The sequence below is a fragment of the Podarcis melisellensis genome, assembly GCF_964234715.1.
Source record: "Podarcis melisellensis genome assembly, chromosome: 8".
In the NCBI taxonomy this organism is placed as follows: Eukaryota; Metazoa; Chordata; class Lepidosauria; order Squamata; family Lacertidae; genus Podarcis; species Podarcis melisellensis.
The window spans coordinates 80,690,411-80,707,384 of record NC_138540.1 but is presented as its reverse complement, the minus strand read 5'-3'; the positions used below and the strand labels follow the sequence as shown (position 1 = coordinate 80,707,384).

Below are 16,974 nucleotides of genomic sequence, written 5' to 3'. Positions count from 1 at the left end.
CATCATCACAGAAGTCACAGAGTTGGAAGGGACCCCGGGGGTCATTCAGTCCAACCCCGGCAATACAGGATGTGGGATGTAACTACAGTGGTACCTCGGGTTAAGTACTTAATTCGTTCTGGAGTTTCTTAACCTGAAACTGTTCTTAACCTGAAGCACCACTTTAGCTAATGGGGCCTCCTGCTGCTGCATGATTTCTGTTCTCATCCTGAAGCAAAGTTCTTAACCTGAGGTAATATTTCTGGGTTAGCAGAGTCTGTAACCTGAAGCATATGTAACCTGAAGCGTATGTAACTCGAGGTACCACTGTAATCCACTGGGAGCAGTCAAATACAACATTCCTTGTTTTCCTAGAGTGGACATGCAAGGGGATGTTGGTCCAGCCAGTCGAACTTCCTGTTACACCTGGCTGGAGCATCCCTCCTTGCAAGTGACTAGTGGGCGGGTGTGACTTTTCCAGACCTGGTAAAAGGCCAAGGCACACTGCCACACTCTCTCTCTTTGACTCTCCTTTCAACCTTCCTGCATCATCTAGACTGCTAGCCAGCAGTCTCCCTAGGTTATCTCCCACATGGGGTAAAACTGTTTGTATATGTTTGTAACTTTAAGCCTAAAGCCTGCCTTCAGGGATCATCACACTGTGCTCTTCCTGATCATAAGTAAAACTATTTTTTGTTACTTAGGAATAAGAATGTGGTGTCTTTTTGCTTTTAGGAGGGATTTAAAAGGGGTCTTACCAGGAACATACAATTAAATCTGAGGCAGATTGAATTGCATAATAGTAAGAGGTTCTAAAGGGACACAGGTGGCGCTGTGGGTTAAACCACTGAGCCTAGGGCTTAGAATCATAGAATCCTAGAGTTGGAAGAGACCACAAGGGTCATCGAGTCCAACCCCCTGCCAAGCAGGAAACACCACCAGAGCACTCCTGACATATGGTTGTCAAGCCTCTGCTTAAAGACCTCCAAAGAAGGAGACTCCACCACACTCCTTGGCAGCAATTTCCACTGTCGAACAGCTCTTACTGTCAGGAAGTTCTTCCCAATGTTTAGGTGGAATCTTCTTTCTTGTAGTTTGGATCCATTGCTCCTTGTCCGCTTCTCTGGAGCAGCAGAAAACAACCTTTCTCCCTCCTCTATGCGACATCCTTTTATAGGCTTGCCGATCAGAAGGTCAGTGGTTCGAATCCCTGCGACGGGGTGAGCTCCCATTGCTCGGTCCCTGCTCCTGCCAACCTAGCAGTTCGAAAGCACGTCAAAGTGCAAGTAGATAAATAGGTACTGCTCCAGTATCCTGTTCTCACAGTGGCTACACAGATTTACTCAGAAGTAACTCCCACAGTGTTCAATTGGCTGCCGTAAGTATGCGCAGGATTGCAGCCCAAATTTATAAGTCTAATAGCGGAGCCTGGGTCTTCCTTTTCCTTTACAACAGCACCAGTTCTGGCATATGACTGCTGAAATCAATGGGCTTTAGGTGTATTTAGGATTGCAAATTTGGTTCCAAGCAAAGATGGAGAAATTTCTGCTGTCAGCACTTCCTGGTGAGCTACTTCATAGCCTTTCTTCTAAGGACCTCAAAGTGGCATAGTGGTTCTTCTCCTCCCCATTTTATCCTCACAACGACCCTGTGAGGTAGGTGAGGCTGAGAAACAATGACTGAATCCAAGGTCACCCAGCCAGCTTCCTGGCTGAATAAGGATTTGAACCCTGTTCTCCCATATCCCAGCCCAACACTCTAACCACTATGCCACACTGCCTTCATACTTAACACTGCTGTTTTATTGACGCTATTATGAAATTGTATGGTCGTTTTTTAGAGGTATTCTTGTTTCCTTTGCTGTGAGCCGCTTTGGGCATGGTTCTTGCCTTGGAAAGGCGGCGTACAAACGATGTCGATGAAATCCTACAACGTGTCTACTCAGTGAAACAAATCCCGTCGAGTCCAGGTAAGTGGCTTTAGGATCGCGCAGCCAATGTCCCGCTTGCTTTTCGATGCGCGTGCTCAGGATCCCGCTTGCGCGATTTCGATGCTCCACTGTCTATATAACTGATTGGGTCTACTTCTGAGTGAACACGGGTGGGCTAGAGGTCTGTTTCGATTTCCTTATGCGGCCACCCCAGCCCGAGAAACAGGTGAGAATAGCGTCCGTCCCCCTGCCTTGCAGCCTCCGACCCTTCACCCAGCGCGTCCACACGTGCATCCCTCCCCGAGCCCCGTCTACCTGCAAGCTGCGCGCGCGGCATTCCAGCACAAAGAGGCCAGCCGGCGTCGGAAGAGGAGGAGGCGCCGCCGAGAAACCCAGAAAGGGGAGGCGCTGCGGGGAGGAGGAGGAGGAGGAGACCGGCGGGGCGGGATCCTGAAAGCTACGAGCGGCTTCCTGCTCCCCCCTCCACACCGCCCCACATCCCCGGCCAGCCCCTCCCCACAAGCCGCCCTCTGCAACAGGAAACCCCGCCGGGGCCTTGCGTCGGGAGGCAGCGGCAGCCAAACTCAAGTTCGATCCAGGTGAGGAGCTCCAAGGTGCTGCGCGCGTGTGCACGGCGTCGATTCGGATCGAAGGGGGAGGGGGTCCGTGTGGACAGAAAGGGGACGTTTCCGGTTCGAAGCGTTCTTAGCGCTTTGCTCGTTCCAAACAAACAAGAAAAGAAGATTTTAAGAGCTGGGAGTTTTTGGGGCGTTGCAGCGCAAGCCCCTGTCCGTGCCTGTTTACACTGGGGAGCAGGCGCCCAGTTGGATTCAAACGGGGCTTACTACTCCCGAGTAAGTGGGTTGCAGGCGGAATCGCGTCTCGCGTGGGAGCAGGCTCTGGTGTTCGTGGCCAGCCTCGTGAAAACGCCACCCTCGCGACGTGTTTTTCCAGGGCTGTGCCCCTGGAAAATATGGAGGAGTAGTCAATAAGCGGGCGAAGCGAAGCGGAGTGATCCGAGTTAGCTGCCAAGTATATTTCCCTCCCGTCACTGGGTAACCTTAGAGCCCATTCCCTTAAATCGGCGCTGGAAGAGACGTGGATTCCTGGAGTTTCTTTCTTTTCTTTTGGAGGTAACTGTATTCTGCACATGCTCCGGGTAACTCTTGGCTGTGGTTATTCCAGGATTGAGCCTGGACTTTGACCACAGGATGTGTGGCAGCCCTCAGATTATTCCGTGGCAGAAAGTGGCTGGGGGAGCTAAGGCTAACACCTGGAACTGGAGCTCAAATTAATTGAATTGAAACTGAAAGTAAAAAGAGGTTAAGAGTGTTGGACCAGGGTTCAAATCCCTGGCTGGGTGACCTTGGGCCTGTCACTGCCTCGCAGGGTTGTTGTGAAGATTAAATGAGGAAGAGTGGGGAACCACGTATTTCAGCTCCTTGGATAAGACATGGGGATATAAAAACAAAAATACGTAGGTTCAAGAGAGGAAGGGATAATGCTTAAGTTGGAAGCTGGACGAGGATGCATTGAAAGTTTGTATTACGTTAGCAGGGTGGGAGGGTGGCTGACATTCAAATGATTTTGTCCCTAAAAAGGAATATCCAAAAGGATGGATTTTAGGTTTTAGAGAGATGGAAATTGGGATTGGAGAGCAAGGCCTGTTAGTAGGGCGTGTTTTATGTGGCGTGTGGTTTTGATATGGCTTTCCGGAATTAGAAACATGGTTTTGTGTTTAAGGCTAAAAGCCCTCACACAGCCTTCGCAAACCTGGCACCCTCCCTCCAGATGTAGGACTACAACTCCCATCATCCCCAAGGGCACCAGGTTGACAAAGATTTCCCTGGCACTGTCCTCCCCTCTTTTTCAGGCTAGTTTTACAGCAGGTGTCTTCCCCCTTTCCAGACCCAGGCACCACCTTTTACCTAAACACACATTTTTGGGCCTATTTATTCATAGCCTCATAGAGTCGGAAGGCACCATCAATCTGCAGTGACCAAGGCTGATGGGATTTGTAGTCCAACGACTTCTGGAAGACTATAGCTTTCCCATCCTTGCCCTGTGACCCATGGAGGCTGTGTTTCGAAGGGGTGGTTTGTTTCATAGATGGGATTTTTAAGGCCATCATTACGCTGTCCTTTGACACCCAAGAGGTGTATTTTCAGGGCCCAGCCTCTTCCTGTGCCTGTTTTAATTGTTTTTAAATTTTCGGTATCAAATTGTTGTTACCCCGCCCTGGTGCCCGCTGGTGGAGGAAGGGCAATGAATTTAATAATAATAGATGAGCTATTAGTGTTTTGATGTAGGTGTAGAAACTCTTTTCGGTGTGTGTGTGGGTTGGGGAAGAGTGTTTGTTTTCTAAAAATAGGGAATGCTTTGTGTAATGGGAGTGTGTGCCGCTTGAGCATTTTGCAGGAAAAGGGCTACGCTGTTTTTTTGTGCATTAAAAAAAAACACCTCTGCGTGTTTACAACCACCATTAAAGGAAAGTCCATAGTCCATTGTTGGAGCAAGTGCTTTCCATGCCAGCAGTGACCGGCAGCTGGGACTGATGTGAGTTGTATTCCAAAATATTTGAAGGGCACCAAGTTGGCTAAGGCTAGTGTGGGCAACGCTGAGTTCAGACCAAAATTAGCATGGCTTGGCACCCCCACACACCCATTCCATCTGTTCATATATGAAACACACATATCTGTGGGCAAGTCTTTTTTAAAAATCTATTCCTGATCCAGTCCATTTCCTGTGACCTAGGACTGGCATTAGGGAGGTAAATAAGAATAAAATCAAGACCCCCCCTCCCTTGAAGCGATAGTGTTTGAAATATGGGAAATATTTCCCTGCAGCTGAATTCCTAAGAAGCTGCATACCTTTTTTGTTTTGCATTCAGGGGCACAACAGCCGGCTTTACCTGGAACTGAACTGGGAACTGGTTGCCTACCCACTCTAGAGGCATGTTGATCCGCCCTCCCCTTGCCACCTCTAGCCTCTCATCGCTCCAGCTGCCCTGGGACTGCAGCTTTTGCATGCCAGACATTTTTTGCTAGCCAGGGAGGCATCTTGAGCCTGTGAGGTCAGTTGCAGAGCGCATGCCAGGGGCCGGGTGGTTTGGGGGGGGGGGGAAGGGGTTAGGCTGCTGCTTTGGAGAGGTTTCTCAGCAGGCTCCGAAAGCCCCCTCTCTGCCCCATCTTTTTCTTCCTCCTCCTCCTCCATCACCCTACCAGTTAAAGCAGGGGTCAGCAAACTTTTTCAACAGGAGGCTGGTCCACTGTCCTTCAGACCTTGTGGGGGGCCGGACTATATTTTGAAAAAAGAACGAATTCCTATTCCCCACAAAGAGATGCATTTTAAATAAAAGCACACATTCTACTCATGTAAAAACACCAGGCAGGCCCCACAAATAACCCAGAGATGCATTTTAAAGAAAAGGACACATTCTACTCATGTAAAAACATGCTGATTTCCGGACCATCCGTGGGCCGGTTCTAGAAGGCAGCTGGGCCGGATCCGGCCCCTGGGCCTTAGTTTCCCTACCCACGAGTTAAAGGCTCCCTTCATTTCGTTTTGCTTCGTAAAGGACCCCTCAGTGTGTTCCGTGCTGTTTGCTTGGCATGGAATGAATATCCCTGCAGCCAATAGTGTGAATCTGTTCCCCACTACAGTGTGCAAAGCTGCTGCTCTCCACATATGTTCAACTAGTTCCCCATGGGTTGGTTCATGTGTTGCTGCTGGCGACTGGTCGTGGGGGCAGCAGACTGCCTAGCTTGAAAGAGCGGTACCCAAAATTATTATTAGGACAACTCGTCACTGTTTTACTCAAAAGGATGCTGTTGTGTGTGTGCACCAGGACAACGGTTGCATTTTTGAAAGGATCCTGTGTTTGTGAGTGGAAGGTGGCAATTTAGTGTGTTTTGTGCATTGCACCCCCACTTTCGTCCCCACCCTTCATTTCAGATGTTGAAAGACCGTTCCCCCCCCCCCGCTCACAGAGCTACAATTCCCAGACTTCCCTGGGAAGATGGATTGATCGCTTACCCGCTCTGGATATTGTAGCTCTTTGTGAAGGACAAGGTGTTTCTGACAAACTGCACTTCGCAGAATACTGCTTTAAATGTGCACTGTGGCGGCACTCCCTGCCCCAAGGAGCTTCCAGTTAGAATTCTGACAGTTGAAGCAGACAACCGAGGGAAACGCGAGAAGGACAAAGGAGCAAGTTCAACTGACGGTTAATGACAAGCCCGTGTGATTGCAGCAGGAAATCGCTTTGCCTGCGTTGGCTCGTGGCCTGCTCTCAACAGAGGCATGCTAGTTCATGTTCAGTCTATGCACAGGGTGCCATGCGTGGCACAAACCAGCAAATGTGTGTTTGGGGGGGGTTGGAGGGCTCGCTGTAGTGGGCCCCAAAACCAAATCCTCATGTCTGGCGCTGGGGGCACCCCACAGGCTGAAACAATTGGAAAACAACAGGGGCGACTTTGCATGTGCCTGCCACGTGCTCAGAGGACCACAGGAAGTGACCCTACTGTTGTTACTCTCGTTGCTTATTGGACAGTTTTTGTGTGGTTTTCTTTCCCTCCGTCTCACGCCACTCTTTTTCAGACAGAAATCAGAGCTGCTTAGAACAATAAAGCCATAGCTGTACCAAAGCAATGTAGAAAATACAAATGGAAAACGGGACTGTATAAGCAGGCCTGATTTTGCCAATCTGGTGCCTTCCAGATGGTTGGGAGTCCTTGGTTGGGGAAGGCTGAACCAGACAAAACAACAAAATGGAGGCTCATGTAGGGAAGCAAAGCCGTGACGAAGACCTCTTGGGGGGGAAACAGAACTCCTGTTTGAATAGGACCCAGTGTTAGAAACCCAGATATATTAGCTAGGTGCCAAATGGCTCCTTAAACCAGGGTTACAGTCGCCAAAACAGAATGCCTAGTTGCCATTTTGGGGCCAAGCAGCTCAAAAGTTATATTTTTCAATACAGTCATACCTCGGGTTGAAGTAGCTTCGGGATGAATATTTTCGTGTTGCGCTCCGTGGCGACCTGGAAGTAACGGAGTGCATTACTTCTGGGTTTCGCCGCATGCGCAGATGCTCAAAATGATGTCACGCGCATGCGCGGAAGCAGCAACACGCGCAGACACACAGTCGTGTGTTATGTTCGCTTCAGGATGCGAACGGGGCTCCGGAACGGATCCCGTTCGCATCCAGAGGTACCACTGTACGACTTTTTGGTTCTTGAAATTGTGCTCTGATTGTGCAGATAATATAACGGATAGAATTCTACAGGATGTGTTGGTAGTGTGTGAAAACAGGACGGATTCAAGGATATCCAGGCATGCACCTCCAGAGGGTGGAGATGTCAGGCGCCCCCTGCCCCCCCAATCTTTACTTGGTCGCAAGTGACCGTTAGCTAGTTGCAAAATGTGCCTGGCACGTGGCTAATTTCGAATGCTGAGAGGAACATAGGGAGCTGTCTTCTATTGAGTCAGACCATTGCTCCATCTAGATCAAATTTAATAAGTAAATATTGTCTACACCGGCTGGCTGCGGATCTTCATCGTTACAGGCAGGGAATCTCTCCCTGCTGGAGATGGTGTGAATCTTCTGTAGGCGGTGGGGCATCAGATGTTGTTGAACTTCCATCACCTCTGACCATTGGCCGTGTCCGCTGGGAATGATGGGAGTTGTAGTTTCAGCAGCATCTGGAGGGCCAGAGACTCTCCATCCCTGCTCTAGCCCACCGAACTACCAGCTTCCCTCAACCCATCTAAAAACATTTAGTGTTGGTGCTGAGCAGGCTTTCTTAAGGAGTCTGTTTTACGGTGTTAGCTCTGCAACCAAGAAACCCTCACTTCTCAGAGATGTCAACATCCGGAGCAGGGCTTCAGAAATTATGCAAAGTGCTTGTGGGGTGGTGAGAACTCAGAAAGGAAACCTTAAAACTTATAAGAATACATAAAATATGTAAGAATACTCCACCTTTCTCCCAAATGCTGCTCAGCGGTCCCTCTTGGTTCTCGCCATAGTCAACCAGGTGCCTTCACACAGTGCATAGTTAAACTTGAAATTTGCTCCCAGAAGATGCAGTGAAGGCCACACAGTTATGCCTCCAGCAGATTCCTGTGGTCTGTCAGAGGGTTTCTCTTGATGTGGGTCTTTTAGTGTGTGGCTGACCCTGTTCTGTGTGAAATAACATTTCTGCTGAGAGATAACAGGGCCCATTATCTGCATTTTGGGAAAACAATTGGAGTTGTTTTTGTTTTCCGGCAGGTTTTCTCAGCCGGATAAATGGGCCTTGATCACAAGTGTCCATTTCTTAGGGTTTTAGTCATCTTCTAAATGTATTTGGTGTTGTTTTTTTAAATAAACCTGTTTCTTGTATGTAAAGCGCCTTGAGACAGTCTTTTAGAAGGCAGTTCATAGATTGATGGTGAAGATAGTATGATTAGTAACTTAGATGACTGTAGAAGAGGATATTGTGTGGGATTCAAGAAACGGTACGAAAGCCTGTGCTGATTTGCACATCTTTGAAAAGATCAGAGCAAGATGCATTGTGGGGTTTTTGTGGTTTTTTTTTTTTGGTGAGGTGGAGACGACAAGCACAGCACTAATGTTAACATGAAGGCAACATGGATGAAGACATGCTTTGCAGAACACAAACTTTGTACGCAGGAACCCTTTCCGCCCCCCCCCCCCCTGCAAAGAGATTCCTCACTCTGATGAGATCTTAGGCCTTCTCCTCCTTCTCCCCCATGCCTCTGCTAAACAGCTGGGAGAGGAATCTCAGGGGGTGTCAAGGGGGCAGGATATCACAGCAAGAGGAGTGACTGTTCCAGCAATTCTCAGAAGACTGCGAGGAAGGTTGTGTCTTGGGACTGGGGGGACATCAGCGGAGCCTGGAGCTGGGAACCAGATCCATGCTGAAACTGAGAGGGGGTTGAGAGAGAGGCGTGTGGGCTGGTATAACCAGGAGGGTGGAGCTGAGGCTACTAAAACAATTGGGGAATCTTTCTGCAGTGCAAAATTAATGTAGGCAAAGTCATTTAAGCCAGCCTTTCCGTAGACTTCCAGCTGTTGCTGGACTCTGTTTCCCATTAGCCCCAGCTAGCATGGCCAATGAGCAGGGGCTAATGGCAGTGGTAGTCAGGTAAGGCCACTGGCACCCCAGTTCTGGCCTGCGGGATTCACCGCCAAAAAGCCAGCTGCATAACTTTGGAAAACACACAAGATACCAACCAAATTCAAGGAGGACAAATCTGTGAAAGGCAATGAGGTAACCTTCATATTCAAAGGCAGCAAAGCGCCAGTCGTGTAAAGTGCTTTGATACCACTTCAAACAATCATGGCTTCCTCCCAAAGAATTCTGGGAGCTGTTATTTGTTAAGGGTGCTGAGAGTCATTAGGATGCCCCCATCACCCTTGTTGTTGTTTAGTCGTGTCTGACTCTTCGTGACCCCCTGGACCAGAGCACGCCAGGCACTCCTGTCTTCCACTGCCTCCCGCAGTTTGGTCAAACTCATGCTGGTAGCTTCGAGAACACTGTCCCACCATCTCGTCCTCTGTCGTCCCTTTCTCCTTGTGCCCTCCATCTTTCCCTACATCAGGGTCTTTTCCAGGGAGTCTTCTCTTCTCATGAGGTGGCCAAAGTATTGGAGCCTCAGCTTCACGATCTGTCCTTCCAGTGAGCACTCAGGGCTGATTTCCTTCAGAATGGATAGGTTTGATCTTCTTGCAGTCCATGGGACTCTCAAGAGTCTCCTCCAGCACCAGAATTCAAAAGCATCAATTCTTTGGCGATCAGCCTTCTTTATGGTCCAGCTCTCACTTCCATACATCGCTACTGGGAAAACCATAGCTTTAACTATACGGACCATTCCCCTTACAGACCCGCAATTCTCAAATTTTCCCATGAAGAGGGATTTATTGTTATGCCATGCTAGGAACTCTCTGAGGGGAATGGGAGTTGGGGGGGGGTCTCCTAGCAGCTCTCAGCACCTTTAACAAACTACAGCTCCCAGAATTCTTTGAGCGGGAGCCATGGCTATTTAAAGGAGACCCGCTGTTCCGTTCACAGAGCTACAATGTTTGCAACGGTTTATAGTCAATACCTCTTTTTAAAAAATATATTATTTTATTATGAATTTCAACAAAACATTTTATCGTATAGCATATCATCCTTGATTCTCCCCCATTCCCCCCTCCCCATAAAGTAACCCCCTCCCCTCCCCCCCTGACTTCCCTCAGCTCCACTCTCTGGTTTATCTGCAAGTGTTGTTCTCTGCATGTTACAAAATTGTATAGATCCTTAGTTTGTCTAACTGAATATTGTTGTTAAAAGGTTTGTGAGTGTTTATTCGAAACCTGCCAAGGAGTCCAGTGCATTTTCTTGTTTCTTTAAGTACTTTGTAAAAGGTTCCCATTCATCTTTAAAATCACAGTTATCCTTGTCCTGTAGTTTATGTGTCAGTTTTGCCAGTTCTGCGTAGTCCATCAGCTTCTCTTGTCATAGTTCTTGAGTCGGGATTTCCTCATTCTTCCATCCTTGTGCTATTAAGACTCTTGCCGCCGTTGTCGCATACATAAATATGTTCTTGAATTTCCTTGGCAGTTTCTTTTCCTGCAATCCCTAACAAAAATGCTTCAGGTTTTTTAACAAATGTTAGATGGAACATTTTCTTCAATTCATTGTAAATCACTTCGCAAAACCTTTTTGATTTCATTACAATCCCACCACATATGGTAAAACGTCCCCTCCTCAACACATATTTGAACTGGTTTTATGCATTTTTACTAACTGTACTGGTGTCATATACCATCTATATATAGTCAATACCTCTTCACAGGGAGCTCTGGGAACTGTAGCTCTGTGCAGGGGATAATGGAGCTCCTAACAACTTTCAGCACCTTGGGAGCTCCAGGAATTCTTTACAGGGAAGCCATGACTGTTCAAAATGGCGTTGTGTGGTGCTTAAAATACATGCTGTGAATTTTGCCTAGCCTAGCTCTGAATATCGGGCGACGGGGGCAGATAGAGCATCTACATGGCATCTTGAAGGTTAGAAACCTGGCATCTCCAGATAGGACTGGGAATGCCCCTGTGTCTGCAACTTCGTACTGTGTCTGTAGGCGTGGACAATACTGAAATAGATGGGCCAGTGGTTTCACTTGGGCGCGAGGCGGCTTCCTGTGTTCTTACTTCGACACTTCCTGTTGGAAGCAGAAAGCTGCGCTAGATAACCCAGTGGCTCTTTTGAGAGCCAGTGTGGTGTAGTGGTTAAGAGCGGTAGACTCGTAATCTGGGGAACCGGGTTCGCTTCCCCGCTCCTCCACATGCAGCTGCTGGGTGACCTTGGGCCAGTCACACTTCTCTGAAGTCTCTCAGCCCCACTCACCTCACAGAGTGTTTGTTGTGGGGGAGGAAGGGAAAAGGAGAATGTTAGCCGCTTTGAGACTCCTTAGAGTAGTGATAAAGCGGGATATCAAATCCAAACTCCTCCTCTTTTTCTTTTTGCGCGATTGCATTGCCTCCATAACCCATGAGATATGCTCCCCTCCCCGCGCTAAAGGTGACACAACTGCCTCTTTCTGCCTTCTGAGATAGTGGTTCTCTCTCTTTCTCTGCACTTGCAGGAGTGTGAGGTGGCTTTTTATTTTTATTATTTTTATATTAATTTTTTAACATACCATTTTCAGCAATCATTTAACACAATTTCACATCTTATACAATTTGTTGACTTCCATCAATCACGTCTGAAAATTTTCCAATCTTTTTCACTTAATTTACATTTCTTAATTTCACTATTACTTTTAATTATCCTAACTAATAGCTTTCTTCATAATCTTCCTTGCAATATTTCATATATTCCTCCTTACAAAACCTCTTGTAATCCTACTAGCGTAATCTGTTGATTACAATTGCTTTTCAAATAATTCATATGCTTCTTCCAATCTTCTGTAAATCTCTGGTCCCGCAGATTTTGAATCCTTCCTGTCATCTTATCTAATTCTGCATAGTCCATTAATTTCATCTGCCATTCTTCTTTCATTGGTAATTCTTCTTGTTTCCAGTTCTGGGCCAATAATACGCTTGCTGCTGTTATTGCATATAAAAACAGTTTGTTATCCTGTCTATTAATATCCTCTCTTACAATACCAAGTAAATATGCTTCTGGTTTTTTAAAAAATGTATATTTCAACATCTTTTTCATCTCACTATATATCATTTCCCAGAAGTTTTTCACTTTGTTACATTCCCACCACATGTGATAAATGTTCAATTATATTCACAATATTTCTTATATTATCTTTCATCTGTCGACCAGGGAGAATGCCTGCTTGGTCCTTGTATATTATTTCGTTCATTACTTTTTTCAATCTATTTGCCAATATACTTGCAAACAGTTTATAATCATTATTTAACAGCGAAATTGGCCTGGTTTTGGTATTAATGTGATATATGCTTCCTTCCATGTATCTGGTAATTCTCCTTCTTTTAATATATTATTCATCACTTCTTTCAACGGTACAAGTAGGGTGTGCTTTAGTTCTTTATAACATTTCTCAATATCTGTGTCAATGGCTTATATTGGTCGCGTTTTTTCAGCAAGCAAAGTGGCACGTCTTTAAAGATGATTGTGAATATTCCATCAGTACATAAGTCTCTTTTCTCTATTTTTCTGCAAAATCAAATTTCTCATTTCTCTATCCTTAAAGATAATCAGGCAATCTCCTGGGAATTTTTTTGCCTTTGCCGTCTTCGTTTTAATCCTAAACGCATTTTGTATTGTTTTTGCCTATTCCTCTACCTCCATATTTAACCATTGTGCAATTTCCGTTGTCAATTTTTACAAAATATTTTCTCCTTGTGATTCTGGAACCGATCTAAACCTCAAATTCATTTCTCTTTGCCTCAGTTCATTCATAGCAATTGCGTCCCACAGCTCCTCCTGTGTTTTATTCTTTTCTGAGACTTCTCCTTTAACTTTTTCTTCCTCTTTTTTCATATCTCTTACTTCTTGCTTTATTTGCTTCATCCCTTCTTCCAAGCTTTGTGTTCTTTTGGTTATCTCTTTCATTTGGCCCCTCAGAAAAAGTCATATCAATTTTTTTATCCATCTGCTGCAGCCTTGTCTCCAAATTCTTTTCACTCTGTTTTATGTCCTTTTTTATTTCTGCAAACATTTTTAAAATCTCTCCTTTATTTTCACTTTCTTGTTTTGATCCCCTCCTCTCCAATGGTGTTCCTTCTCCTCCTGCCTTTTTCTGTGCTGACATTCTTTTTTTTAAAAAAAGTTTTTTTATTAACAATTTTGACATATCAAAGTATCAAAACATAATCATATTCATTATTTTTTTCCCTTTCCCCCACCTCCCCATCAAACCCTCCCCCCGAGACTTTCCTCAGCTCCTCTTTCTGATTTTTCAACACATATTATTCTCTGCAAACTGTAAAATTGTATAAATCCTAATATTATCTATCTGCTATGTTATCAACCAATAAATTTGTGTATGTTTATTCAAAACCTGCCAATTCATTTTAAATAATTTGTATAAAGTTCCCATTCTTCTTTGAAGGCACAGTTGTCCTTATCTCGCAGTTTATATGTTAGTTTAGCCAGCTCTGCATAGTTCATCCATTTCTCTTGCCACTTTTCTTTTGTTGGGGTTTCCTCATTCTTCCATCCTTGTGCTATCAAGACTCTTGCCGCTGTTGTTGCGTACAAAAATATATTCTTTATTATCCTTGGCCTACCCTAACAGAAATGCTTCTGGTTTTTTTAACAAATGTCATTCTAAACATTTTCTTCAATTCATTGTATATCATTTCCCAAATTTTTAAAATTTTTCTACATTCTCACTGCACGTGATAAAAAGTCCCTTCCTTTTCTTTAAATTTCCAACATATGTTTGACCCGGTTTTATATATTTTTGCTATCTGTACTGGTGTTATATACCAGCTATACATCATTTTCTTAAAATTTTATTTCAAAAGAGCACAATCTGTAAATTTTAAATCTGTTTTCCACAGTTTTTCCCAATCCTTAAATTGTATATTATGTCCTATATCTTGCGCCCATTTGATCATTTACCTCCTCATCTTTTGTTTCCCATTTTAACAGGATACTATATGCACCCTTCAGCAACTTCGCTTTTCTTTCTATAACTCCCTTTTGAAATCTAGAAGTGGTATAACTAAATCCTTTCTTGTTGTCTTCTTTGTATATCTCATGTAATTGCCTATGATATAACCAACTCTGAAAACGATCTTTTATTTCCTCATACTCTTTTAATTTCCATTTTCCTTCTTGATCTACAGTGGTACCTTGGGTTAAGTACTTAATTCGTTCCGGAGGTCCGTTCTTAACCTGAAACTGTTCTTAACCTGAAGCACCACTTTAGCTAATAGGGCCTCCTGCTGCTGCTGTGCCGTCGGAGCACGATTTCTGTTCTCATCCTGAAGCAAAGTTCTTAACCTGAGGTACTATTTCTGAGTTAGCAGAGTCTGTAACCTGAAGCATATGTAACCTGAAGCGTATGTAACCCAAGGTACCACTGTATTAGCAAATCACTGTATGTAAGCCATTTCCCGTTTTCTCAAGTGGCTTGAGCAACAGAGCTTCAGTTGGTGAGAGTCTTTTGTTCTATTAAGTCTTTATATCTCTCCCAGACCCTCATGACATTGTCTATTTTTAATGTTTTTTCACTCTTTGCCACTAGATGTCACCTTCCAGTGTTAAACAGTCAAAGAAAGAAAGGGACAAAACAAGAAAAATTAATTCAAAATTTTCCACCTCTTGTTTGGCTAATCCACTGTTCCGGAACAGCAAATTTAAATTCACCCCCCAAAAAACAAACTCAAATCATTAAAATTAAACTTCTTCTGCCACTTGCTTGGCTAATCCACCACAAAGCTTTCCCAACGTAGTGAACACAAAATCACAAATTCCTTAATATCGAGGAAGAAAAATAAAAAAATAAAAACCACCACAAGCCTTCAAGTGTCCTAATAAACCCCCCCCCAAATAAAAATCAAACCAATTCTTCAGCCACTTCGAAATCCCACTATCCAAAAAATAAGAACAGGTACAAAAATGAAATCAAGATAGAAACCAAGCCACCAGTTTGCTAACAGTCCACACCAAAAAAAGGGGGGGAGGGGCATAGTTCAGCGTCTTTTCCCCACTCCGCTCCTCCTCCAAATAAAAATATAAAATCTCCAAGTCCAAATCAATTCCTGCTTGGGCTTAGTAGCTTTCTCCCTACACACTGCCGTCTGGTATTAGTAAAAACTAAAAAGAATAAAATAAGAAGTACGAAGTTTCCTAATTTTGACTAGGCAGTTCCGCATAAACGAAGGTAAAAGGAAGTTCTCCTTCTGCTTTCTCAGAGATCCTGGGGCCGAAGAAGAATATCCAAAGTAAGAGGTTTTCACCCTTTTTATATACAGTCTGCTTCTATTAAAGTTTATATTTCCGCTGTAGGTAAAATCGTAAGTTTACTGTTCCTTATCTGAGTTCAATTCCCAGACGGGGCTGACCTCCTTTTTTCCACCCCGCTGAGAGGTGGCTGTTCTTATATCACTTCCCCTTGCAGGAAATCGGCTCTCTCTGTAAATACGCCGAGCTGCTCCTTTTGTTATCAAGCCCGGCAGATGTGGCTGCTCCTTCGGGCTCGGAGGAAAGGGGGAGTCCCTGAGGGGCACAGGTGTCCTGGTGCATGTGGGTCTTCACCCCCAACTCTTGTCGTTGCTCAAGAAACAGAGACAAGGGCGATGGTGTGACTCACTTCCTAGCTCGAATCTTTTGCTTGCTTGGTTGCAGGTAGCGACCGTCGCGAGGGCAGATGGGGAATGGGTGTATATTAAGGGGCTAAGACCATTTTGTGCCTCTCCCATATCCTTCGAAGCACCTTGCATCAGTGGTCCTGCATCTGCAGCCTCAGAGTCCATCTTGTTGCAAGCTGTTCCATCTTGTTCAGTGGTTTTCTCGCGCCTGCCATTTCTGCCTCGTCCCTCACTTGTCCGCGGAGGCTGCAGCTGCCCTTAATCCTCCGCGCAGCTGATTCAGCCTTTATTATTGTCTTTTGCAAAATGCCTTTGCAAAGCGTTTCTTTCTCGTTCTCGCAGTGGGCCGGGCGAAGGCCCGGTTTGACACTTCTCCGGGCGCCGTAACAAACTTTGTGGCTGAGCAAAGGGAAGTGGGTTTTTCACATCGCACACCCTCGAGTGTGTGAAATACACGTGTTCTCTTGATGGTTCTGTGGTTTCTCTCACATAATTAATTTGTTTAATGGCTTGTTTTATTTAAGGCAGGGCTTTGCTTGCATGTTTCTTTGCCGTATTTCCATACTATACTATGCTAATATTGTCGTATTATTATGACAATAAGCATCGATTGAAAAAAGAAAATATTCAGTAGAATACAAAAGGCAGCTTGTTTCCTTAAGGAAATAAATGAACCCTGTGGCAGTTTGAGGAGAGGGGACGTTATGGGAGTTAGATGGTGACAAATCCTCAAGCTTCCTTCTCACCTCTCCTCCGGGCAAGAGGCCACATTCCCAAAATTGTGGTCCTTGAGGTTTATTCAGGTGGTCCATTGTGTGTCCACATTAAATATCCACCTTGATTTTTAATTGTATTTCTATGGCTTCTGTTGTTTCTCATATTGTATTCCGTTGAATGATGGTTCGAACTCCAAAGAATTCAGCTTGTAATACAATAAAATACAACATAAGAAATGAAAGAAGCAATAAAAAAATGAAGTTTTAAAATCATACAGCCTCTAGCACAGTACATTGCAATTGCTACAACAGGCAGAATAATCATTTAAGTGGTCCACCAAGACCCTCTAAAATTTTCAAAATTTCCTACCTTAATTTAAGGAAGGGTTTCCCAAACTTGGGTCTCTAGCTGTTTTCAGACTACAACTCCCATCACCCTGACCTTGCAGGACCCAGTATCCAGGGATGATGGGAATTGTAGTCCCAAAACAGCTGGAGAACCAAGTTTAGGAAACCCTGATTTAAGGTATTTACCGCACCATGGCACTGAATTAGGCTCTCAGTTTCTA

General features: G+C 45.0%; 2 protein-coding genes across 11 annotated transcripts in view; one reads left to right on the top strand and one right to left on the bottom strand.

Annotated features, from left to right (window-relative positions):
- The window catches only part of CD79A (CD79a molecule), a 33,023-nt gene extending 30,714 nt beyond the window's left edge, over positions 1-2,309 (bottom strand). Inside the window, exon 1 of the mRNA XM_081922330.1 lies at positions 2,225-2,309. Within this exon, the coding sequence (XP_081778456.1) occupies positions 2,225-2,246 (22 nt within the window). The 5' untranslated portion in view covers positions 2,247-2,309. The remainder of the gene's footprint in view (positions 1-2,224) is intronic.
- Positions 2,310-2,367: 58 nt separating this feature from the next.
- The window catches only part of ARHGEF1 (Rho guanine nucleotide exchange factor 1), a 68,215-nt gene continuing 53,608 nt past the window's right edge, over positions 2,368-16,974 (top strand). For 3 of the 10 annotated variants that reach the window (XM_081921934.1, XM_081921933.1, XM_081921927.1), the window contains exon 1: positions 2,368-2,508. The gene's annotated coding sequence lies outside the window, so the exon portion shown is untranslated. Of the gene's footprint in view, positions 2,509-2,875; positions 3,043-16,974 lie in introns of those variants that run through there. The other 7 variants (XM_081921936.1, XM_081921935.1, XM_081921932.1 and 4 more) reach the window with 4 other exon arrangements.